We start from the raw sequence: 27,203 nt of genomic DNA, 5'->3' as shown, positions 1-27,203 counted from the left end.
ACAACAAGATATTATTTTATCCAACTTTCCAGCACTGATGCAGCCATACCAGTGGTACATGCTCTGCATCCTGCAGTCACAGAGGCCTACTCAATGTAAGGGAATGTTTGTTCATTTGGTTGCATTATTCAGCGGCTGCACTGACACTGGAAAGTTAGATAGGATTGGGCCCTCAATTTCCAACAGTTTACAATCTCATTTCTAAGGGTCTGCCTCTCTGTTTTCATCTACTTCTCCCTTGTTTTGTAGCAGGATGGCTTAATGACTAGTAGCACTAGGACAAAAGGTTTGACATCTCCTTTCTAGGATTCACCATGTCTGGCCCATTTTTCAAAGTATAAACGGTTTTACAAAGTGTGCCATTTAGCCAATCAAAAATATGCAGAGTACTGTTGAAATGGTAAAGTCTAAACAAGCTGTGCAACATTAAAACATTAAGGGCACAATCATACAACATACAGCAAACCTTTATTAGGCATATAGTTTTACAACTAATATCTCCAGACAGTCATGTATGATATGTTAAAAGAGAGATAAAAACAAGGGTTAAAACACAACAATTTACTTACAGAGTTGCTCCAAGTTGCTTAGGACCAGCAGCTTAGCCTGCTACTCAAATATAAGAATTTAGCAACTGGAAGGGTCACTAATTCAGATTCACCCGCCAGCAGAAGTTGTAAAAAGGTGTTCTCAGAGAGACCTTTTTTGATTCTTGACAATGAAGGGAGATACTGGTCGCTGAGCACTTGATTGAAAGCACAGTGCAGAACAATGTGTGGAAGAGAGTATGCCTCTCTGAGGCCACAACTGCAAAATCATTCTTCCTTCGGGGCATTTCTAAACCTACCAAGTAGGTCTTTAGAAGCAAAGGGCTAATGTAAAAGCCCTCCTTGCAAAGGGGCACTCTAAGAAGGTCAGGTACTTTGGTTGTTGACCAAAGGTATTGTTAAGATGGAAATTTAGGGGCGAACATTTTTTTTGTGCTGCAGCCAAAATCTCTTGCCTTTAGTCTTGTTGTCAGGAGCCTAATAGAAACCTCAAGTGTAGCAGCACCTTGTAGATCTTCCTCAAGACCCATTTGTCTGATTTTCTTATTGAAAAGAGCTAAGCAAGGAGATAACAGTGAGTAAGTCAATAACCCCTTTAACAATGGGTTTTGGTCAGCCCTGAAGCACACTTTGGCCCAGTATTTTAAGAAACTGGACCAAGCTAGGAACTCCAGCCTATATTGGCCTGTCTCCAGGCAAAGTGCGGTGAAAGGAACGCAATGCGGTACACCTAAGATCTTGTATAGAAAATTTGAATGGATCTTTTCAATCGAGTCATTTAATGCTGGCATCCAAACAGGAATGCCATACAAAATTTGAAGTGTAACTTTGGCATTAAAAGCCTGGAGAGCAGCTGTAATGAATGAGTTACCCCAAGAGAACGGGTTATAGCCTGAACAGCTAGTTTGGATGAGTTGATTACTGTAAGATGATGGGAAGACCAGAAATGCAGGTAATGAAGCCGGAGACCAAGATACTGAACTTCCTTGACTTGTTGTATTGATTTACCATTGAAAAACCAAGACTATGGTTTCCAAGAGAAGGGCACAATCCTAAGTACACTCTAGGCTGGTGTAAGTCCCATGCGCCAGCCCAGGAGGGTCACAAATGTGTCATAAAGCATTTTGCACCTCCTCAGGAGTCGGTTGGTCAGGGACACGCTCCAGCCCATGGAGGCTGCATCCAGCCTCTGTGCCGACTTGGCCTCTCAGCCCTTGTTCCAGCCTACAAAAACATAATTCAAGTTTTTTCTTTTAAAAAAAAAAGTCAGCAATTGAAAAGACACTTGATGGAAACTGGACTGTGCCTTTAAAAAGGCAGGCAGCTTTCCAGCTGAGTTATGCACTTCACCATCCTTGATGGGTCAAAAAGCTAGGATCATACTTACATCTAGTAGATGCATAGTGGGGCATGCCGTAAAGCAAGATTCTTTCAGGCTTTACTATTTCTAAAGGATGAAAGTAAAACCAGCCCGAGAGTCAGCAAAGTAACTCTGAAGTTGCAATCCATTAATTGTACATTATGCAAACTGGGGCTTTTTTCAAGGGTATGAACATAGCCGAGGAGTTTATGGAACTCTATTCCAAAATTTAGGGAGTCTAGTGTTTTCCAGATATAACCAATAGCTCTAAGCATAGTTCCTTTCTTACAATGGACCTCAATCCTTCTGGCTCTTCAGATCACTTTTTAACTGAACAGTATGTTCAGAAAAGAGGCTTAAATCTACAGTGTTTTAATTTTTTTTAAGAGAGTTTTTAGAAAGAGGTTTCAAATTACTTTCAGAGAGGTCTGCTAACCTCTATCTGAAAAATGACTCTATCAAGTTAATTAATACACCTACATACTTTTGGAATCCGTACAAACAGGAGGGTGTGACTTACATGCATGTGATTAAGTACCTATTCCCAAGGATATCAAAAAATGAAAAGAGTAAGAAAGGGGTAGGTTGGGGGGAATAATTCATTTTATAATTTAACCATATCTAGGATTAAAAATCTAATGGAAGAATGAGGGAGGGAGGAAGCACTCTCTTTTACATACTTAAGTGTTCACTGAATAGGATTCTAGTTTTTTTTGTTTTTGCAAATTTAATTTTCAAAATTCAATAGCATTAAGTCAGCAGCATAACTCCTTTAGAACTTGAAAAACAAAGCAGAATTCGGTTCAAGGTGGGATGCAATTGCAAGAAGTGCACACTGTTAAGGTTCCATCTGAAGCATGTCACCTTTACACGGATATGCACCAGAAGACCTACTACTAGGAGCTTTATAGGATTGTCATTTCATCACACCCATTATGGTTGGTTTGTCAGCCCAACTGCTGAATAAAATAATTTATCAAGTCGGTGGCAAAGCCACTTAAAATATTCAAATTCTTCCAATGTGTCATCTTGTATGTCTTCTGTTATCCTGATATTATATTTAGAGATAGCCCTTTGTATCACAAAACAAAGATCCACATTTGCAACATGACTAGATTTAACACTGACATGCAAAATTAAGTAATGCTAAAATTGCTTTACGTGCTCATAATATTCATTCCTATGGCCAAAGTCTTTCATCCCTTAGGAAGCTTCTTTGCCAATATGCATCTACCCACCCAAAGGAATGAGGTCATTTGAGGAGACCTTGCTGCAAGTCCTTTCTATTACGGAGGTATGTATTATGGGGTGCAGAGCAGACCCATGCAAAGCCATTATATAAGGTATGAGCAAGACACCCTAAGTACTTGTTCCACCAGTTCTTGGGGCACAATTTAACACTGTTGTGGTTTTGAGCATCACACAACTTACATTTTTGAATGGTATTTGTGATTGGACTTTTATAGGTTTTATGTCTTTAATAGTTTATTTTGTTGTGTATCTACTGAGCAGAAATGTCAGTTCTGATTTCAGAAAGTGTGGGGGACCAAATTTAGAGGAAGGGGGGAAAATTCTCAGATTTAGAGACTGATTCAAGATTCATCTCAAACTGCAGGTTTTTTCGTTTTGCAGAACATCTGTTCATTCCTTTTTTGTACATCATGACTATCAAATATTATCCGCATCACTGAGTTACCTTTTTAAAATAAAGGGATGTGTGTCTTTGGCACGCACAGACAGTATGTAGCCCTTATTGTTTATAAAACAATAGTTAGGCCTCCAACAGAATGTGAGAGGAGCAGCTGTGGCTCCACAGCTTAGAAGAAAGGCAGGGGAGAAAATGAAGCCCGGCAGACAACCTGTTTGACAGAAAAGGACACTGATCTAACCCCGCTCTCCCACTACTGACTAGCTGAGTGAGATTTAAGGTTTGTTTAGTAAACTGCATGTATGTAGGCCCAGCCACTGGACAAGGAAGGGGAGTCTTCCATGCAGCACCTAAGTGTGTGCAAAATTACCCACCTACCTAAGAAAATACACACTGAAGTTAGAGAATGAATGCCTTAGTGCAGTGGTTCTCGCATATTTAGCACTGGAACTTACTTTTTAGAATGACAATCTGTCAGGACCCATGATGTCATGACCGGAAGTTACATCATCAAGCAGGAAGAGTTTCAACAATCCTAGGCTGCAATTCTACCCACAATTACCCAGGAGTAAGTCCCATTTACTAACATTGTTAAAAGAATATACATAGTAGCTTGATAAAGGTACAAGACCGTACCTTGGATTCCCCAAATGCAGTCACATACCATGGTAGCATCAAGTTTAATAGATTAAACATAAAATATTGAAATGAATGGGGACCCACCTAGTGAGTCCCGACCCACAGTTTGAGAAACACTGCCTTAATGACTTAAAGGCAAAGAAACAAGTGAAACGGCAATACAGGTGTTCCTAAACAACATGCAGTCTGAAACCAGGTGGAGAGAAACCACCTCCTGATCTCCCTGGCATTGGCCAACTTGTGAAGAAGCAATTCAGGAATAACAAGGACACTATATGTGCATTATATGTACAAAAATATTTACATAGCACAAAGCCAAAAACACTGTTGTCACCATCAATGTGTATCTCTACCCCCCAGCTTCTCCCCTTTTTTACATCTTGCCTCATCTCCTTCAGTCGCGTCCCTTCCCAACGGCGCAGACCTGCCTACTTTTCCAACAAGAATCAGCCTGATCATGGCACCTGGTTAGCAGCGAAATAAAAACATGAACGGTTCCCCACAACTGGGCCAAGAACTTCTTGGTTTCCAACACAGATGCCACTGGGAGCATTTCAATAATTTACAACCAATAAAGAAAACCATAATCAGCTTTGCAAACCACATATTGCTTCCAGGCAATTTAAACACACTTTCTGAACTGTTTGCCAGCATGCCTCAACCACGAATGCATGCTTTCAGTCATTCCATTCCCCCCCCCCAAACACAGCCCCCCTCAGACAGTATTTTAGACTGGGCCTGCACCCTGCACTATGTCTATAAATAGAGACAGAAGGAAGGAGGCACACTGCCTTTGAGTTTTCTTAGGAACTTCCCTTGAGTATAGACTCACACAACCAATGAAGCAGAATGACCAGGCAGATTCTGGACTGTATTATTTCAGACCAAAGGTTGGGGGACATAATTTTCAACCTCCCCTCCCATTTAAAAATAAGTAACTCTCCACATGTAAATTGCTAGTTTATCAAAGAGAGGCTTAGTTTGTTTTATGCACTACGTGAAAGAAGGCATGGGTTTTTTTGTTTTATACAGAAGGGAAGATGAAAATGACATTTGCACTTGCAAATGGTATACTCCAGAGTTTTACCATCTCATTCTGTATAGACTGTGTAACAGGTTATAGAATCCCCCCCCCAACTATCCACTGAATGCAGCATACAGTACTAGAAAATGGAAATTGAGCCAAAGACATTAAGCACTGTTACATTAAAAATGATAGAAGGTCAGGTGCAGAGTTTTCCCTCCCTTACAGATTAATCTGGAAAAAAGGAAGGAACCAAACTGGACAATGGGACAAGTTACCACATCCTAGGAGACACTGCTATCATGGGAGGTTCACCCAGTTATATACAAGATCCAGACCAAATTGGGTCACATACAACAAGAGGTACATAGATAGAAATGCATATTATCTAGCCTCCAGGCCACTGCAATACAGCAGAGGTGAATGGCATTGTTGTTGACCTCACAAAGACCAAACAGCCAAACTAAACATGAGCCTTCCTTCTCCAAAGACAAAAAGATCAACTTAGGGTTAATCCCCCCCTCCCCATTACATGCAGCTATGTAGGTTTCAGCCAACTTTTGAATAGATGGCCTGTTGTAGACTACAGTATGTGCAATACTAATGATAAGTTTTCCAAGTGAATAAAATTACTTAAAAACAGACTAAAATTACCAACCAGTCTTATGAATCAAGTACATCAAGATCTTAAAGTTTACTGCAAAGTCTTTACAATTCAGCTACAAGGCTCAACAAGAATGGACACTATATTTTTACTACATTCATTGCTTATACCTACAAAATCACTGCAATTTCATGTTTTTTTCTTTTTTGTTCTCTTATAACTTACTTTCTCAATAGAGTTATTTCTGTTATTATTATCTCTGTGTCTCACTATAACCTTACAGTTACAAACCCACACAGAGTATATTCTTATATTACCACTGCCTTTATGCACATGTAAAGAAAACTGAAGTCTGGTTGTGAACATCAAATTCTCCACCCTCAAGATCATTCCAATTACTATGGTCTTGACAGGGTAGAATACTTCAAGAAATTACTCAAATGGAGAAAAGAGGTGGCAATTCCAAGAACATGCAATTGCCTCAGAAGACTCCACACTCACCACTATACAATTAGCACCCAAGAACTGAACTGTACCTTCAAACAACTTACACTAGATTTGCTTTCCAAGAGTATAAACTTCTCAACCAGCATAAATTCCAACAATGACCATAAGGAACACTCTGGTCTTTTTCTTCTTTCCGATTAGCACCCTCAGCATCAAAGAAGAAATCCTCCACCTCTCTCAAACTTGACTTCCACTCCTTGAAATAGTGTAATTAAGAAACCTGTTTCAATACGCCCAGATTGTAGCTCATTACGAGACCAGTCTCCCTCCCCTGGTACAACAGAGTAACAATACCAGACGTGCCTGGGAGTCCAATGCTATTATGAAATACTCATGGTTTGAGCAAACAGGCACACACAACACCAAGCGCAACACGTTCAAACCAAGGTCTCAAAGCAAGTCTCAACAATTTCCAAGAGAAACACACTGCCAGTATTTTATTCTGGCACCATGATTTTTTTATAGTCACTCCTGAATGAGTCAATTTCTATTACATTCTAAACTCATAGCACTTCTAGCCCCAAAAATGCCAACTGGTTTGTCTAATGCTCTTGTTTGTAGGTAGACTGTTTCAAAAGATAAGGACCAACTATTAGAATCAAAGTAAAAGTATTCCTCTACAACAGTGGTTCTCACACATTTAGCACTGGGACCCACTTTTTAGAATGAGAATCTGTCAGGACCCACCAGAAGTGATGTCATGACCGGAAGAGACATCATCAAGCAGGAAAATTTTTAACAATAAGAACATAAGAACATAAGAACAGCCCCACTGGATCAGGCCATAGGCCCATCTAGTCCAGCTTCCTGTATCTCACAGAGGCCCACCAAATGCCACAGGGAGCACACCAGATAACAAGAGACCTCATCCTGGTGCCCTCCCTTGCATCTGGCATTCTGACTTAACCCATTCCTAAAATCAGGAGGTTGCGCATACACATCATGGCTTGTACCCCATAATGGATTTTTCCTCCAGAAACTCGTCCAATCCCCTTTTAAAGGCGTCTAGGCTAGACGCCAGCACCACATCCTGTGGCAAGGAGTTCCACAGACCGACCACGCGCTGAGTAAAGAAATATTTTCTTTTGTCTGTCCTAACCCGCCCAACACTCAATTTTAGTGGATGTCCCCTGGTTCTGGTATTATGTGAGAGTGTAAAGAGCATCTCCCTATCCACTCTGTCCATCCCCTGCATAATTTTGTATGTCTCAATCATGTCCCCCCTCAAGCGTCTCTTTTCTAGGCTGAAGAGGCCCAAACGCCGTAGCCTTTCCTCATAAGGAAGGTGCCCCAGCCCCGTAATCATCTTAGTCGCTCTCTTTTGCACCTTTTCCATTTCCACTATGTCTTTTTTGAGATGCGGCGACCAGAACTGGACACAATACTCCAGGTGTGGCCTTACCATAGATTTGTACAACGGCATTATAATACTAGCCGTTTTGTTCTCAATACCCTTCCTAATGATCCCAAGCATAGAATTGGCCTTCTTCACTGCCACCGCACATTGGGTCGACACTTTCATCGACCTGTCCACCACCACCTCAAGATCTCTCTCCTGATCTGTCACAGACAGCTCAGAACCCATCAGCCTATATGTGAAGTTTTGATTTTTTGCCCCAATGTGCATGACTTTACACTTACTGATATTGAAGCGCATCTGCCATTTTGCTGCCCATTCTGCCAGTCTGGAGAGATCCTTCTGGAGCTCCTCACAATCACTTCTGGTCTTTACCACTCGGAAAAGTTTGGTGTCGTCTGCAAACTTAGCCACTTCACTGCTCAACCCTGTCTCCAGGTCATTTATGAAGAGGTTGAAAAGCACCGGTCCCAGGACAGATCCTTGGGGCACACCGCTTTTCACCTCTCTCCATTGTGAAAATTGCCCATTGACACCCACTCTCTGCTTCCTGGCCTCCAACCAGTTCTCAATCCACGAGAGGACCTGCCCTCTAATTCCCTGACTGTGGAGTTTTTTCAGTAGCCTTTGGTGAGGGACCATGTCAAACGCCTTCTGAAAGTCCAGATATATAATGTCCACGGGTTCTCCCGCATCCACATGCCTGTTGACCTTTTCAAAGAATTCTATAAGGTTCGTGAGGCAAGACTTACCCTTACAGAAGCCATGCTGACTCTCCCTCAGCAAGGCCTGTTCGTCTATGTGTTTTGAGATCCTATCTTTGATGAGGCATTCCACCATCTTACCCGGTATGGATGTTAGGCTGACCGGCCTATAGTTTCCCGGGTCCCCCCTCTTTCCCTTTTTAAAAATAGGCGTGACATTTGCTATCCTCCAATCTTCTGGCACCGTGGCCGTTTTGAGGGACAAGTTGCATACCTTAGTCAAGAGATCTGCAACTTCATTCTTCAATTCCTTAATAACCCTTGGGTGGATGCCATCAGGGCCCGGTGACTTATTGATCTTTAATTTATCAATGAGGTCTGAAACATCTTCTCTTTTAACCTCTATCTGACTTAACTCCTCGGTTAGGAGGGGCCGTTCGGGCAGCGGTATCTGCCCGAGGTCTTCTGCCGTGAAGACAGATGCAAAGAACTCATTTAATTTCTCTGCCATCTCTAAGTCTCCTTTTATCTCCCCTTTCCCTCCCTCACCATCCAGAGGGCCAACCGCTTCTCTGGCGGGTTTCCTGCTTCTAACATATTTGAAGAAGCTTTTATTATTCCCCTTAATGTTGCTGGCCATGCGTTCCTCATAGTCTCGCTTGGCCTCCCCTATCACCTTCTTACATTTCTTTTGCCACAGTTTATGTTCCTTTTTATTCTCCTCATTAGGGCAAGACTTCCATTTACGGAAGGAAGCTTCCTTGCCCTTCACAGCCTCTCTAACTTGGCTGGTTAGCCATGCGGGCACCCTCCTGGATTTAGTGGAACCCTTCTTTCTTTGTGGTATACACCTCTGCTGGGCCTCTATTACAGTCATTTAGCATGTCAAGAAATCCGGTTTCCTTATCGTGACCAGGACACAAATTGACCCAGTCAATATGAGGATAATTGAAGTCCCCCATGATTACAACCCTGTCCCTCCTTGTCACCTCCCTGATCTGTTTCCTCATTTCAAGGTCCCCATCAGATTTCTGGTCTGGAGGACGATAGCACGCCCCCAGTATTACATCGCTGCACAAGCCTGGTAATTTAACCCACAGAGATTCTACGGTGGAGTCGGACCCACCTTCAATCTCTACTTTGCTGGATTCTATCCCTTCCTTAACATAAAGGGCCACCCCACCTCCAACACGCCCCTGCCTGTCTAGGCTAGACAATCCTAGGCTAGCGATCCTACCCATACTTACCCAGGAGTAAGTCCCACTGACTATCATTGTTTAAAGAATATACATAGTAGCTTGTTAAAAGTACATAGCTGTAACATTTCCCCAAATTTCACATACCATGGTAGCATCAAGTCTAATAGATTAAAAATAAAATATTGAAATGAATGGGGACCCACTTGAAATGGGCTCACAACCCACCTAGTGAGTCCCAACCCACAGTCTGCCCCAAATCCAAGTTCTGTTCCACACAAATGCAAGTTTTATATGTAGTTTAAAAAAAACAAACCTAGACAGGGACCAGTGTGATTGAAGCCCTATTGCAGGACAAAGCTATCATTCAAAATAGCTCAACACAGTGTTTCTTTCGAAGTGTGAACACCGGTTTACACTGCTGCAATTGTACTTGCTACAAGTGTTGATAACATACCAATTTGTTTAAATACCAATATACATGTGCCTGGGAGCTTTGACTGGGCAAAAATGTTACATTAATACTTTCTGCAGCAATAGATGCACACACAGCATTTGTGTTTATCACAAAAATGGTGGCGCTGCCCTTAGGTTTACTATTGTGTGAAATCAAAAATAAGAATGACAGAATATATAACAGAATGATAAAGATTACAGGCAACATTATTGCTGCCCTTTACAGTTCAAAATTGTAAATTCCATGTTAGTTAGTTGGCAACCTTCAGTCTCGAAAGACTAGACTTTGCATATCCATTTTATCTCTCGAAAGAAAAATTCCTTTCATATTACTCAAAACAGTTACATTTTTCTCAGACTTCTGAGTGGCATGCTAAAATTTAAAACAACTTCTACCTACTTAATTTGTCAAAAACGTTCTTCACCCTCTTTCAAAAGCGGGATGTTAGGATATGTTTGGTGGAACAAGGGACCCAATCCCTTATATCCAGAGGTGATGTGGTGTGACACCCCAGCCTAAGAAGTCTTGCTTCCAATTCTTTAAGGGACAGGGAAAGGAGGAAGGTAGCAACACAATTCCTGGGATCATGCTGCTGCTGAGGATGGTAGGTTTTTTTTTTACCTTCCTGTAGCCAGCACCGGAGTCCTGGAGGATCCACGGGGCTCCCCATACCTCCAAACACTTAAAAAAAAGCACAAAATGCTTTCAGGTTTTCATAGCTAAACCAGAAGTGTTGGTTTTTTGCTTTTTTGCTTTTAAGAGATTTGTCCTTCACCTTTGGTTACAAGTTTGTAAAACTATACCTCTTGAGCACAGATATCAGAATGAATTTGGTGTACATGTGCAGCTCAGATGCTATAGCTCAGATTCAAAAATCATGAAGTCCCCATGCACCAAGTGAAGTCCCCATGTTCAACGAAAACAGAAACACACACTATAATATTCCTCCATTTCAAATTCAAACTCCACACACATTTTCAAGGAGAAAAAAGTTACAATAGACAGTACAGTAAGATAATTGAATCTAGGCCTCTCACATATTGTGTTTGACTACATTTTATCATAGTGAGCTTTTTTCTGATGAGAGGGAAAACCTAATCAAACCTCCTTTGGGTTCTACAGATGTATAATAAAATCAGGCAGTGGTTCTTGCTTTTCTCTCTTGTTTGATGCCAAGGCAGACAGAAGTAGAGGTGCAAGTCATCTTAGGGCCATTAAGGAAATGGAAGTGCACATAGAAAATAGGACTGTAACCCCATTGGCACCAACTTTATCACCAGTTCTGTAACAGGAGAATCACAAACGCTATGTAGCTTCTGTTTCCTGACTCAATAGATATACACAAATAAGCCAGGGAGACGCTTGCACCTTCTGAGGAAAGCCAGTTATCACAAGCAAAAGAGGCATCACTGTAATGTTGGGTATCCAACTAGCCAGAATTTTACAGCTTTTTAATTTTTTAATTAACTTTTAATTTTATAGTTAGTTAATTATTCAAAGACCAAAACAAAGTCAAGACTTTCTGCTCTTCTAGTTTATTTATTTATTTATTTATTTATTTATATTCCGCATTTCTCCCCGAAGGGAACCCAAGGCGGCTGTCTTGGGTTTGTGTCTCAGCTGAGCTACACATTACTGCCTCTTCCTCTACAATTGCTAGCTGGTTGATGTACTCTCATGGCCATAAATAGCTACCAGTTTGGGGCACAGTGATGCTATCATTAACTATGCAGTACCCTGCCAAGCTTACACTGCATTTGTTTGAATAACTATCTGCATCTGTGAACAACGTAGCAATCATCAAAATCTCTTTTAACAGCAAGTCTAAAATCAACGTCTATAATTGCTTCAATATACAGTAGCTACACTGTTTATTCCTTGTAGCATTGTAGACTTTAAGCAGGGAAGAGGGTGATGATAAAGAGGAACTGGCTTCTCGCATGTATGCAAATAGCTTCACATCCATTACACCAAACCTATGGAAGCAAGATACATACTTGAAATACTTCACTAATGAACAGACTTTGGCTATGGAATTTGTCAATTGTCAAATAGTACCACAAATCTTGCATCTGGGATTCTTTAAGGATTTTTCTTCGTGTTAAAAATGGAAGCAGTCTCCGTCACTATGAAGCCAGAAGTTGTAGACTATATTCTGAATTATTAGGAAGTATACATAGCAAAAGATCCATTCACACACAAAACCAACAACTTTAATGTGGAAGTCACAACACAGCAAGAAAAGATATCATACTATTTCTAATAGTTGTTTAAAAAACAAGAAGAATTCTAAGAACATAAAAATGTAACACATTACTTTGAACTTCTAGATCAATAAAGAATTTTACAATGATGAGATAAAACATTACCTGTGGAACTGCCATTAATATTCAGTGGATGGGCCATGCTTGTTCACTGACAAATCCAGAAATTGAATGTTAGGAGTCATACAAATCATCCATCAAGTCTACTCAGGCAAGCAACCTGAAACAGAAAAAAAATGATCAAAATATTGCATAGCACACAATTTTTTATTATGTATTACAAAGTACAAGTTAGTGACTTAAAATTTAATTTCTACTGAACAACTGAGTGGAATTTTCAAAGTCAACTAATACAGAGAATAAGCTCTAAAAATGTTAACTTTGTCAACCCTTTATGTAACACACAACCTGCTCTACCAGTCACACACAAGGGTGACAGTGTCAGTGCAAACCTAATACAAATGGCAGACAATGTGACACTCAGCAAATGCATTATTGCAAATACATCTGAAATGCAAACACGTGCAACAGAACAACAACTACTATGGCTTACAATCAGAGAAATAACCAGTGCAGCTGGGAATGACAAAGTGCTTGAATACACAGAGGCTTCATGAACAGACAGATCCAGTTCAGGCATTATGATTCAAGTCAAAACAAACTAGATTCATGCACTCCCCCCCGACCGTGTGCTTTAATTCAACTATTTCTGGATTGTTAAGCCACCTTTCCCATGATGTTCAAATCAGGAAGCTGTCATTTGAAATTATGTGTACAACCTAGGATATCAAACCATGGTTTAATCCTGTTTAATATTTCAGTTTCTATACAGGTGCTTCAGTCATAGTACAGGGCGGCCTTCGATCCGTTCCCGGACACCCTGCAGATATTGAAATCTGTGGATGTTAAAATCTGCGGGCAGGAGCATGATTGCCCTCTGAATGTGAGTGGAGCTGTGCTCTGGTCACAGCCAGAGAGCCCAAATACACAATCTCTAGTTTTCGTTCAACCGGAAGTCATGTTCTACAGTCCTCAGGACATGATCAGAGCATAGCTCCAGGAGTTCAGAGGACAACAGGTGGCCTATTCCATGAGTTTGGAACCTGTGGATATTCAAATCTGCAATTACCGAACCAATGGATACTGAGGGTCACTGTATTCAGATTCAGACATTATGGGAAACAGTATTTTCATGATTTATTGGGTCAGGATTATTACATTTGAATTGTAATTGAACTGAAACTGTGTGCTTCAATTTATATTCTGTCTTCCAACTTCTTTTACATTCATTTGCCTCTAAGTTGTTCAAAAATTCTTGCAATTCAGATGCTTTACACCTTCCTGCTTTAAATGTATTAAGGTGCCACTTTTAGGAGCACCCAGTATTAACTGGCTGCAATTTAAATCAAGGACTTTGCCAAGGGAGAGGGGCAATGAAAATGCAGAATTCTTGGCATCCTTCAGTCTTGGAAGTCAATGGTATCGCACTCTGAATGGTGGTTCTGGAACAGTGTCCTCTCCAGTGCGTGAAGCCTGGGTAAAGTAGATATGGAGGATAGACTGTTTCCCATGCAGCAAATCCCCTCTCTCCACGTCGCTGAAATGGTCCAATGGAAAGGCAGAAACCAATATGGTTGGTTCCAGCGGCGTTGCAGGAGTTGCCAGAATGTGACTGTGTTCAGCCATGAACTGCCTCCGGGACTCCGGCTCCGAATTTTGCCTCGAGGTTGACTCCTGAAGCCTTTTCCATAACTGGATGTAGCCACAAAGCAGTGGAGGTTTGGGATCAGAGTTTTCCTTCTCTCAGATGAGCTGCCTTCCCAGGCTAACGAGTCCCATCTACCCAGTGGCTGTTAGTCGCCTCTTACAACAAGTACAGCCAAACTGAGGGCGTATTCTTATCCCCAGCCCCCAGGGGAACATGCAGAATACAACCAATGATATCTAGAGACAACATTGAGCATAATGATCTACACTTGTTTTATACTGTATTATACTGTTATTAATATATACAATACACAAATGGGAATTCAGGTGTCTGCTGCTTAATCTTCCGCTTAAATATATGATGGTGGTCAAAGCACAACAATGAGTTTTTGCAATATATATAAAAAGCTCTGCGTAACTCAGCTTCACTGTGAATGGGTTCGTTTTTCCACAGCTCTGTTAACAGAACAGACCCATTTTTTTCATCTTTCTGTGGTACCCCAGCAGCCTGAAGGGATTGCTGAGACTGAAAGACAGTTCAATCTGCCGATTATTTTGAGAGCATCTTCTGCAAATGACTAATAAAAGACTCTTCGCAGAGAACTTGGCTCTGAGAGAACTTGGCTCTGAGCCAGCTCAGTGGACCATGAAGTGTACCTGATTTTCAGGAGCAGAAAATTCAGGGACTCTGTGACCCTATTTTTTGTTATCTGTGGGCATTAATTAAGCTTGTGGAGTTGGGTATGGGGGGACAAGCCACCAAATTTCCTTTTACACAATTGCCCAAGTCAGATGTTAGAAGGATCTGAAGCTTCATGAGGTATTTGCCCACTCACCTTGCTGCAAGTGAGGGTTCTGGAACCAGGACCCAGGAACAGCATGATCAGGTAACATAGGGATCTACCCAGTAAGATATGTCAGGGTTTATTTTATTTTCTGCTTGTCTTTCAGTATCATGCCAACCTTTGCCTCCACCCCTTTCTGTCAGATCATCAGCATTTCATTTTACCCTTGCAGTTACCCTTCCACTGTACAGCTTTTGAAATAAAACTTCTATCTGTCCTTTTTACAATTTCATCTAACTGGTCTCAGTTAATTTAAGAGGGAGCAGGTTGCAGTGTCTCTCAGTGTTCTGCTACTATTTGATTTTAAGGAAGGAATTTTAAGGTTCTGGGGTTCCAAGGTCTGCTGGAGAAGGGACAGACTTTCCCCAGTCAGCCTCCTTCTGTCTGATTTATCAGTCTGGGGAGGTGGCAAGAAGCTACTTTTCCCATTTAGCCTCTATTTCATGTGTAAAGTGGGAACAGGAAGGCAGGCACCAATCACTAACCGCTAGGAACTGTGTCCAGTCTGCCCTGAAACTCACCTTATAGCAGTATTAGAATTTACAGCTACATTTATTTCTCATGGCAAGCCTTTAGCACTTGCTGTTCTTGTGAATCCTGCATTTTTGCATGCTTGTCCTGTACTTGTCTGAGACTGCAATGTTTTTAAGACCTTCAGGTCAAATAGAAAAACAATGATTGATTTGAAGCTTCATTTGCCAGTAGAAGCTGCTTCTTAGTTAGAAAGCACATTTAAATTTAGCATTCAACCTTTTTAACCAGTGAGTTCCGGTGCCAGAAGTCTTGGCATTTACATGGTTTGGCAGCATGTGAATTGTTGTCTAGTAGAACAAATTCCTTTTCCATACACAGCCAAATGGTTATTCACCGATACACAAAGTTAATGACAGACTGAGTCGAGAAGGCAGTGGTGGTGAAAGAGATGCTTATTCTGTTGTAAGCCCACCAGATGTTAGTTAAACCTTTGGAGAGGCCATAAACTCAGAAGCTGCCATCAACTTAGTGCCTCTTTGTATGTTACAGATTTAGTGGGTAAACTGCATATATCCACATTATATCCCATGTGGATATAGATTCTGATTTATTTCACAAAGTGCATGCACATGCTGCAGCTTCTCTCAGCACACACGTGCAGTAAAATGCGTATAGACCTTGCTCATGACACAGTGCACCATGAGTCCACTTAATACAGTAAACTGTACAAGTGTGAGTTGCCAAGACTAAGCTTACCATGCAGCTGCTAACAAGTAACTATCTCTTAGCCCTCTATCTGCAATATGGGAACAATACTGAGCTATATTATAAAGCTGTTGTAAAGATTAATCCAGTGGTTTCCAAACTTTTCAACTGGTGGATCCCTTGACCTACTGGGTCACTAGCCAAGGCTCCCCATTACGGCTACAATCCTATACATTGTATAGGGCAACAGGATTTTCATGAGGACTCTGCAGATCCCTTGGCTGGTTTCTGTGGCTCTCTGGGGAGCTGCGGCTCTCAGTTTGGGAACCACTGGATTAATGGGATGCCATATATTAAACACTTCAAAATGCACACCTAGGTAGTTATTATTTTCCAACATGAGGCAACCCTTCGCACTGCTACTAGCATCTTTACTCCAGAGAGATGCAAACGTACAGGATAGTTTTCCTTGAGGGTTTAAGACAAGTTAACTATTTAGAGAAGGCTAGAAAGTTCCAAAACCTTAAAAATTGAAATGCAAACATTTGTACTGAAGATTCGTTAAGCACAGGCTCTCATGTGAATGCCTAATTCTTACATGGGAACTTTTGGTTTTATCTGCAGTTTCAACTGTACAAAGCCTACCCAAATTCCTAGCTACATTACAAAGATATTTTACTGGCCAAGATGCAATCTAAACATAACTCTGAGGGTTTAAAAAAATAAAAAATAAAAAAACACAACCAACTGCCATCACCCAGTGATTTCCACACTTTAAAAAATAAATAAAAAGTAACATACAGCACATCCTGCAGGAAGCCATTCAAACCACATGTGCACCACCCACATCATGGCATGAAAATCACTTCTGCAGACATAGTTTGTACCTAAATGGACAAGGCACATCTGGAATTGCCTTCTCAAATCACAATTCACACCTTACCTATACCCTGTATTGTGTAAGAAATGAGTTATCACACATGACAAAGGGTTGCAGCTTACAGGAGCATTCCCCATGTCCCCCCTTAAGGGTTTGAAACTTCATATTACAGCTAAGATACTGGATCATTGTTTTCCCATTTAAACAGAGAAGAAAAGATTCTCACATTTTAAGGACAGCGTACCAAACTAAGACATTTGTGATAGCATCAACCAGTAAGTTATACTCAAACCATCAAATGTAATTTTTAAGCCACCTGTCCCAGTTGCCATGGAAGTTCTTCCAATCACCATGGTTTCTGCTCCATCTTCTTAAACCCCCTGTGTATACACATGATCAATCTGATCTAGTTTATTGTACCTTTAAACAAAGTGTCTAGACAAGCTTTGTGGATGTTTTGTTAGTAATGAGAAAACACTTTTAGTTTGATTTACAAGGCACTGCAACTACTGTTACTACTACTGGACAATTGCAATAGTTTAATGCATTCTCCAAAATATTCAAACCTGCCAATGGTATGCTTAATTTCCTGTTTCTTTTCCCTCTACCTCAGGCCACTGCAACTATTAACCAAATTCCAGCATTATCATTATTTAAAAACTGCATATTTCTAGCCCTCGCTCACTCAGTGAAAAAAGCATCTGCATTTTCTATGCAGGAAGACAGACAATGCCAGAACCATCAGAATGTTTTCCTGGCCAGTGACACATCCAAAGCCCCCACAAGCTGGCCCTCTCCCTCACAGGCTGCATCTGCCACTTGCTACCATAGCTGGCCATCTTTTAAAGGATGCCTATTCATCATGGCCTCACAGGGCAGCCACATCACCAGACAGAGGCTGGGCCAGCTGAGCCCCAAGGGCACATGGCAATGAAGAGGCCTATGCCAGACCAGGATATCAATGGTTAGCTTATAGCACGGTGATGACATGGGGCCCCCAATCATCTAAGGGGGTCTGTGATGTCAGGGAGATGGAGGGAGGGCAGGGTCTGTGCGGGCTCCATGGGGGCGATCCCCAAGCATGACCATGATGGCCTGGGGGCTGATCTACATTGCTATAGCCTACACTGCAGCGCTAGGACAGCCAGTGTGTCCTGGGTTAGTGTGTCCTGCCACTCCTAGATGGCCACCTGCTAGACCCAGATGGTCCACTATGTGGCTCTACAAATGAGGCCATCCAATACATCCTTGTGGGTACTCAGGGCAACAAGGATCACCCAACAGAGCCCCTGGAACCTAGCCTAAGGCAGGTATCAGTACAGAACCTGTAAACAGAAGGAGGATGGGGGGGGGGTTACAGTGGAAATGCCCCATCCCCATTCTTGAAACACCCCAGGCAGCCCACCCAACATCCATGACAATGCAGCCAGGTTGGCATGGGTTGCATGTGGATTAGCATCTGTATAGGGCCTCCAACAGCATTTTTCCACAGACCCAGGTACTGGAACCCCCCCCCCATCCCCTATAACTGGCACCAGCTTTCCCTGAACTGCTTTTGTTGCCTTGTGGCCTCTGCCCAGGTTCCGTGTTGGGTTTTTTTTTTGACAGGGCCACTACATCTGTGTCTTCCTTGGGAAGGGATGTCTTGCTGGCAGGGGAATCAGCATAACAACATAGGCTCTTCATGATCCACAATCCCTTAAAGCCATTATCATCACAATTTAAAGTTTATACTTTATGATTCCCGGTCTCTTAACTGTACAACTTCAGGGAGCAGCTCAATTTGAATTTTAGTGGAGCCTGTTTGATTGAGTCCCCACACCATGAGAAATAAATTTCATATTATAAGTTGCCGTGATAAAGTCCTCCTAAGTATCAGAAATAAACACTGAAAGTTGTAGCTACCTAAGAATTCTAAAAATCTGAGTCTTTATGCAACGTCAATGCATAAAGCGCCCAATCCTATCCAACTCTAGAGTTGATGCAGCTATGCCAACAGTGTACGCACTTATCCTGTGGTAGGGGGACAATCATGGAAGTCTCGTCAAGGTAAGGAAGATTTGTTCCCTTACTTTGAGGTTGGATTGCAGGTGCAATCTAAATCTGGTGCAATCTGGTTCTAAAAAATTGGTTAGGATTGAAAAGAAAGAGCTGGATTCTCTCAGGCCTACAGAGCAAAGGTGGGAGGCAGGTTGTGTGGGAAGAGAATCCACTGCACTCTCTTAGAAATACACAAAACCACCATGTGCATGTTTCCACCATATCAAGATCCCATGTCAAGGACAAGCAGAATTCTTAGGAACAACATGACATGTACACATTTTAAAATATCATGGTTTGCATTATTTTAGGAAAGCAAACTTGTTCCTGGGAATAAAGAGATGTACATAAAAGGGACTATAAGTGTTATAAGATAGGAATGAAAAATGAATAGCCTCCTGGTTTTTAATTTAATTGCTCTCTCCAACCCCACTCACAGCAAATTATTCAGACCTGGAGAAAACATCAGCTGAGAAATTAATAAGTAGTACTATTTGGCATTGGCTTAACTCTTTGTGGTAGTTATAAGGTTCTTTACTGCAAAGGAATCCTTTAGAACATCATTTCTCAACCAGTTGAACTTGTACCACAGGTGTTACTTGAGGAGCTGTCTGATGGTATGTACAGGATCCTAAGACCCCCACCACATGGTAGTAAGACCAGAAATCCAACATGACAGGTAGCAGGAGGAGGCTCAGCTCGATAGGATGAGAACCAGCTTGCTCTATTCTCATGCTCGAAAAAGCCCTCTTTTCCACTCTGAGCCTCTTATCAGTGATGCACTGTGTATGACCACCTAGTCTGGAAGTTACTGATGATGACATCATCGCCAGTTACTTCCCGTGGTACTTCCAATAGGCGGCCCATGTGAAGTGGTATGAAGGGGCCAAATAAGAACATAAGAACAGCCCCACTGGATCAGGCCATAGGCCCATATAGTCCAGCTTCCTGTATCTCAAGGCGGCCCACCAAATGCCCCAGTAATCACACCTGATAACAAGAGACCTGCATCCTGGTGCCCTCCCTTGCACTGGCATTCTGACATAGCCCATTTCTAAAATCAGGAGGTTGCACATACACATCATGGCTTGTAAGCCATAATGGATTTTTCCTCCAGAAACTTGTCCAATCCCCTTTTAAAGGCATCTAGGCCAGATGCAATCACCACATCCTGTGGCAAGGAGTTCCACAGACTGACCACACGCTGAGTAAAGAAATATTTTCTTTTGCCTGTCCTAACTCTCCCAACACTCAATTTTAGTGGATGTCCCCTGGTTCTAGTGTTATGTGAGAGTGTAAAGAGCATCTCTCTATCCACTTTATCCTTCCCATGCATAATTTTGTATGTCTCAATCATGTCCTCCCTCAGGTATCTCTTTTCTAGGCTGAAGAGACCCAAACGCCATAGCCTTTCCTCATAAGGAAGGTGCCCCAGCCCAGTAATCATCTTAGTTGCTCTCTTTTGCACCTTTTCCATTTCCACTATGTCCTTTTTGAGATGTGGCGACCAGAACTGGACACAACACTCCAGGTGGGGCCTTACCATCAATTTGTACAACGGCATTATAATATTAGCCGTTTTGTTCTCAGTACCTTTTCTAATAATCCCAAGCATAGAGTTGGCCTTGTTCATTGCCGCCGCAGATTGGGTCGACACTTTCATCGATCTGTCCACCACCACCCCAAGATCTCTTTCCTGATCTGTCACAGATAGCTCCGAACCCATTAGCCCTGCGGTTTTCAAACTCTCCGGGAGTTTGAAACCCACAGTAAGTCTTTGCGGGGTTGGGGGGGAGGCAGCAGGGGCAGGGAGAAGGCAACAACGCGATACCCAGAATCGCGTTGCTCAGGGGTTGCAGGGACTGGGATGCACTCACCAGTCCCTGCAGCAGCCATTCCTACGTGTGGGGAGCCCTGCGCGAGTGCCTGCAGGGCTCCCCAGGTCAGGGGAAGGGAGAGTGGAGCGATCTGTTCTGCCTCCGCAGGATCGCGCCGCTGCCTTCCCCCTGTCTCCTGGCTGCCCCCACCCCTTAAGGGGGCAGAGGCCAGGACCCACAGGCTGGGGCATCGCAACGCCCCAGTTTGAATACCACTACATTAGCCTATGTGTGAAGTTTTGATTTTTTTGCCCCAATGTGCTTGACTTTACACTTACTTACATTGAAACGCATCTGCCATTTTGCTGCCCATTCTGCCAGTCTGGAGAGATCCTTCTGGAGCTTCTCACAATCACGTCTGGTCTTCACCACTCAGAAAAGTTTGGTGTCGTCTGCAAACTTTGCCACCTCACTGCTCAACCCTGTCTCCAGGTCATTTATGAAGAGGTTGAAAAGCACCGGTCCCAGGACAGATCCTTGGGGCACACCGCTTTTCACCTCTCTCCATTGTTAAAATTACCCATTGACGCCCACTCTCTGTTTCCTGGTCTTCAACCAGGTGTCAATCCAGGAGAGAACCTGCCCTCTAATTCCCTGACTGTGGAGTTTTTTCAGTAGCCTTTGGTGAGGGACTGTGTTGAACGCCTTCTGAAAGTCCAGATATATAACTTCCACCGGTTCTCCCGCATCCACATGCCTGTTGACCTTTTCAAAGAATTCTAAAAGGTTTGTGAGGCAAGACTTACCCTTACAGAAGCCATGCTGATTCTCCCTCAGCAAGGCCAGTTCGTCTATGTGTTTTGAGATCCTACTGGCCTATAGTTTCCCAGGTCCCCCTTCTTTCCCTTTATAAAGATTGGTATGACATTTGCTATCCTCCAATCCTCTGGCACCATGGCCATTTTGAGGGACAAGTTGCATATTTTAGTCAAGAGATCAGCAACTTCATTCTTTAATTCCTTAATAACTCCTGGGTGGACTTATTGATCCGGTGACTTATTGATCTTTAATTTATAATGAGGTCTGAAACATCTTCTCTTTCAACCTCTATCTGACTTAATTCCTTGGTCAGGAGGGGCCGTTTGGGCAGCAGTATTTGCCCGAGGTCTTCTGCCATGAAGACAGATGCAAAGAACTCATTTAATTTCTCTCCCATCTCCAAGTCCCCTTTTATCTCCCCTTTCCCTCCCAGAAACAGAAACACTGCTTTAAATGCAGAAAAATTCTCCATCTTATTCTAGAGACACTGCTTTCAGTTTAGTTTTAGTTAACTGATCAAGTTGGTATTTTTTTCCACACAGTCCTGAAGGAAAACACTGTTAAGTAGTATTTTCCTCCCTCTTATAAGGTGACAGTAAAACATCTACCAAATACAAAAGGGAAGGTTTCTCAAGAGAGATTCAACACTACAGAAGAAAAACACACATCTTTTAAGAATTTTCTATGTAGGTCAGTCTAAAAATTCCAAGAATTCTAGAACAGCTCTGTTTGACAACAGGCTGAAAACACTGAAACATTCTTTCCACTATGGCATGGACAGCCTAGGCAATAAAAATTTGAAATGAAACAAATCTGGGCTCAATTCTATTATTTGGGAGTTCATAGCTCCATTTTAGGCCAGCAGCTCTTCTGTTTGTGCAAATATGCAATGATGATACAGAAATCTCTTGGGAAGCACCTAATATAGCATTAGACTCATGGAAAGGAAAAATACTTTTATTTTGTTGTAATTGTCAGAGAAAAAGATCTATGGTGCAAATCTTTCATTTACACTGTACCGTAATACATTACTATGATATACTACTTTGAGAGAAAAGTGGGGTAGAAGTGTTCTAAAAACCTGTACTTCAAAAATGTTAGCTTTCCACTGACATCATGCCACACTGCAGAATACAATATACTGCAGTATATTGTGGAAAGGATCCACAAAACCCTCCACCCAACTTTCCATTCATCAGATTCTTTTACCTTTTTTTTTTTTTGAGCTTCCAAGCAACTCATGTTCAATTCACTCTAAACCAACAGTCTCCAAATCGGAGACCTTTGTGTGCTGGGAATGCCTTCCCCAGTACAACCAGCGCTTACCATTCTGGCATGCCATGGGACTTCATGTTCCCCAGATTGGGATAACGCAACACTCTGGTCAGTCACGTCTATGGTGCAATGCCCCAGTGGGCATTGTACCCAGATTTCCAGGCAGATGCAACTGTCCAGAATGTCGTGTTGTCCTGATCAGAGAGCATGAAGTCCTGCGGTACACCAGAATGGTAAGCACCGGAGGGGGGGATTTGCCCAAAACCCAGATCCAACCCATGGGCCAGGGTTTCGAGGGGGCTGCTATAAACCACAGAGCAGAGTAGACTCAATACCAAATGACAATTTTCTGAAGTGTTTTAATCCATGCAACACAAATTATAAATTCATGCAACTTAAGTTATTATGTCCACCCTCCTGGAACGGTCTGACCCAATAAGTACAGGCAGCCTGGAAACAGATATAGTCCAACGCAATGTTGCTCAGACTGTGGGTCAGGACCCACTAGGTGGGTCATGAATCAATTTCAGGTGGGTTCATCTCATTCATTTCAATATTTTATTTTTAATATATTAGACTTGATGCTACCATGTTTTGTGACTGCATTTGAGGAAATTTGAAAGATCAGTACATTTAACAGGCTACACTGTATATGCTTTTAACAACGATAGTCAATGGTGCTTACTCCTGGGTATGTGTAGGTAGGATTGCAACCTAGGATTGTTAAAAATTTCCCTGCTTGTGATGTCACTTCCAGCCATGACATCACTTCCAGTGGGCCCTGACAGATTCTCATTCTAAAAAGTAGGTCCCAATACTAAAAGTGTGAGAATGACAGATCCAATGCATGCAAACCAGAACTGCATTCCCCCCCACCCTCCATGATCTGGAAAGCAGAACTGATACTAGGAATAAATTTCCATTACAGATCTTCCCCCATTTCAACTCTTGAAGTCAACATGTATGGAATTGCTGATTGTAGTGTTAGGATTTATTCCCATGATATCTCTACCCCAGAGGTTTTCAGACTGGGGCATTGTGACACCCCAGCCTGAGGGCCCTGGTCTCTTTGCCCTTAAGGGTCAGGGGCAGCCAGGAGGCAGGGAGGAGGCAGTGGTGTGATCCCGGGGACTGCAGGGGCTTGGCTGCACTTAAAACAGCCTCCTGCAGCCTCCCAGGGCTGCAGGGAGCTCTGTGCGGCTGTCTGCAGGGCTCTCCAAGGCTTCCAAAGTGAAAGTGGGGTGATTGTGCCCCGCCTCCGCTAAACAGGAAGCAGAGTGTAATCGTTCCACTTTCACTTCTGATAGGGCTGCAGGGACTGGGGTGTACTCACTAGTCCCTGCAGCAGCCGTCCCTGGGTGTGGGGAGCCCTGTGTGAGCCTCTGCAGGGCTCCCCAGTTCAGCAGCAGTGAAAGTGGAGCGATCGTGCTCCACTTCCGGTTTTGCGGAGACAGAGCGCAATTGCTCACTTTCACTGCTGCTGACCTCGGGAGCCCTCCAGGAGAGTTTGAAAACTGCAGCTCTATCCTAATCATTCCAACATCTGGAGCGCAGCCAGAAGCTGGAGAACTGAAAAATGGTGAACTGGTCATTAATGCCCCTTGCTACTGAGTCAGGTTCAAAAGGAAGGAAACAGCAAGAGAAAGTATAAGTCACCCCATTTCCACAAAATCCAAGCTTCTACTCAATGTATACTCAGCAGTCCCTTCACACATTGGCTGGTTTCAGACATTAAACATGCCAGTTTCACATTATATCTGAACCAGAATCGAACTACAAATCAGGATATGAAACCATAATTTGAAAACGGCTTGTAAACCAGTATGTGTAAACTGTGGCTTTATATTATGTTTGAATGCACACGCTACTGATAAGCCACAGTTAAGGCCACTGCTCTATCTCAAGCGGCTTATGCACCATAATAATGTGATGCGAGTGAACTTATAAAGCCAAGTACTGAGCTAATGTGCAATGAAAGCAAACAAACAGCTCTGTTGCACATCTGGAAGATCAAGCCATGTTGTGGATTGTTATGGTTAACATAAACTGTATTTTCACATAAACCCAGACACTATATTAAGAGGCTATGAATGTTCTCCATACAGGAACACATCAAAATGAGCCACACCCAGCTGAGAGTGACCTATAGCATGAACCCACACTGTACATGTTTCAGCACATTTCAGGATTCAAACATCACGTTTTCAGCATGTGAAATATAGGTACACACTAAAATAATCAGCTATGAAGCAACCCTTCGAGTCAGAAACTATACACAAATCTAGCACATCTAATTAAGAGCTAATTGTAGCAAGACTGCAGTGGGTATTGAAAGGTACAGCACTAGGGTTGGACAGTTTTCACCTATGTTCCCAGAATAAAACTCAGACAAGGAATAGGAGAAATTCACAAGTCAGTGGCCTTCATACTCCTATCAATCAGTTTTCAATGAACTACAAGCTACATGCACCTGCAAATACTTCCATAGCCCAAATATTGTTAGTCTGCTGAAAATTCCAGCTTTCATTGTAAAAAATGGCTAGCACTTACAGTTGCAGAGTTCAGTTTGAAAATGAGACATCCAAAAATTCTTAAAGGATCAGAATCAAAAGGCAAATAATAAGCAGTTCAAATCAACAATTCCTTTCAAGTTATCATATGAGTAACAATTGTGCAATATTTGGTTTCAAGTGCCAATTGGAATTTTCTATACATGATGGTAGAACTTGATGGTAGAACAGGTTGGGTTAAGAATACTGTGCTTTAAAAAGTATAGTTTCATCAAGTACAATTTTGTATCAGCCATATATATGAAAATTGTACACAAATAAAATCAGATGTGACTGAAATATGCAGGTTAGGCGATAAAAGAAAACCCCTGCTGGATCAGGCCAAAGGCCTATCTGGTTCAGCATCCTATTTCCCATAGTGGCTCACCAGTAACTCACAAGCGGGAGAGAAACACAGATTTCTGGCTCACAAAATATTCCCACTCTACTCTGGACAAGCTGTTTATTCTTACAATATTGTTAGTTTGAATCATTTTTTCAGGTTGTTTGTATCTGGAGCTATACTCTTTGCCTCTGAAGAACATAATAAAACATATCGGAATCTAGTTAAAGTGTTCTGTCCTTTTAGTCATAGAGGGAATATTTCAACAAATTACATTAATGAAAACTGTTGAAGAGCCAAAGTCACAAGCTCCATGCGGACATTAGCTAACACGCTATTCAGAGAGCTCTCTACATCTCAGTGTACATTCCAAGCCATAATCGGACACCTATTCCTAACCAAAGTTCAGATCTAAAGGTCAGATTTAATTGCACTGCATACTGAAACAAACCCAAATCAGAGGACCATTGCCAAGAACCCAGTATACACAGCAACCTGTAATGTAGGTGCTAAATCTTCAGAGTCCAAATGACCCAACAGTTCCTGTAAAGCTTCCCCTGTCCTTTAAGGGATGGAGGAAGGGGGCAGGTAGCAACATGATTCCTGGGATTGTGTTGCTAAGGGGGGGGAGAAAGGGGTGCTTTCAATTACTGTGGGCTTGGGCAAGCAGCAGGAGGTGCAGGGAGCTCCACGCAGCCCTCCGCAGGGCTCCCTGAGGCTTGGAATGTTGAGAAACAGCGCACGCAAACCACAGGTTTGCTCCCCACACCTGTTGCTGCCTGCCCCCCTTAACAATGCAACCCTGGGAATTGCGTCACTGCCCTCACTCCTCCCTCGCAAAGACTGACTTAGGAAATAAATCTTCCTAAAAGTTTGAGAACCACTGTTCTATGGAATATGTAGCTTTCTATACAGGCAAATTTGTTGCCGATTCAAACTAAAATAAAATGCAGTTCTTCCCTTGTTCACATCTATAAAGCCAACCTCATCCTGCCGTATCAGAAAAATACTTTGAGTATACAGACAAGTTGTTCTTTCAACAAGTTTTTTACAAATATTTGCAGCATAAATTTAGTTCAGGGAGCATCTAAATGTAAAAAAAATTGTACTTTATAACAGTGGTTAAGGAATGCAGTCAATAAATTTCTTCCCCCCCCCCCTCCATGTCAGATCAAGGTTGCTCCTCTATGCTACACACACACCAGTAGAATCCCAGGGGTATAAATCATGCCTGAACAGCCCCACAAATTCATTTCACTGCTAACTGCTAGACACTACATACATAGTGAATATCTTGGAAAAACTATGCCCACCCCTACTGCTGCATTTACAACTACCTGTATCCTCATGCTCTATCTTCCAGATTTCATTACTCTTCCATTTTCCATGTGGATAAATTCCCGTTTGACAGGAAAGGCTTCATACTCACAAGCATGTAAGA

The 27,203-nt window shown here is 42.3% G+C and overlaps 1 protein-coding gene across 2 annotated transcripts in view; it reads right to left on the bottom strand.

Annotated features, from left to right (window-relative positions):
- KANK1 (KN motif and ankyrin repeat domains 1) overlaps positions 1–27,203 on the bottom strand; it is a 147,536-nt gene that overhangs the window by 44,735 nt on the left and 75,598 nt on the right. For both annotated transcript variants that reach the window (XM_066614750.1, XM_066614751.1), the window contains exon 2: positions 12,414–12,528. In XM_066614750.1, the coding sequence (XP_066470847.1) occupies positions 12,414–12,450 (37 nt within the window). In that variant the 5' untranslated portion in view covers positions 12,451–12,528. The remainder of the gene's footprint in view (positions 1–12,413; positions 12,529–27,203) is intronic.

The sequence above is a fragment of the Tiliqua scincoides genome, chromosome 2 (assembly GCF_035046505.1).
Source record: "Tiliqua scincoides isolate rTilSci1 chromosome 2, rTilSci1.hap2, whole genome shotgun sequence".
NCBI classification, from domain to species: Eukaryota; Metazoa; Chordata; class Lepidosauria; order Squamata; family Scincidae; genus Tiliqua; species Tiliqua scincoides.
This window is presented reverse-complemented; position numbering and strand designations above follow the sequence as displayed.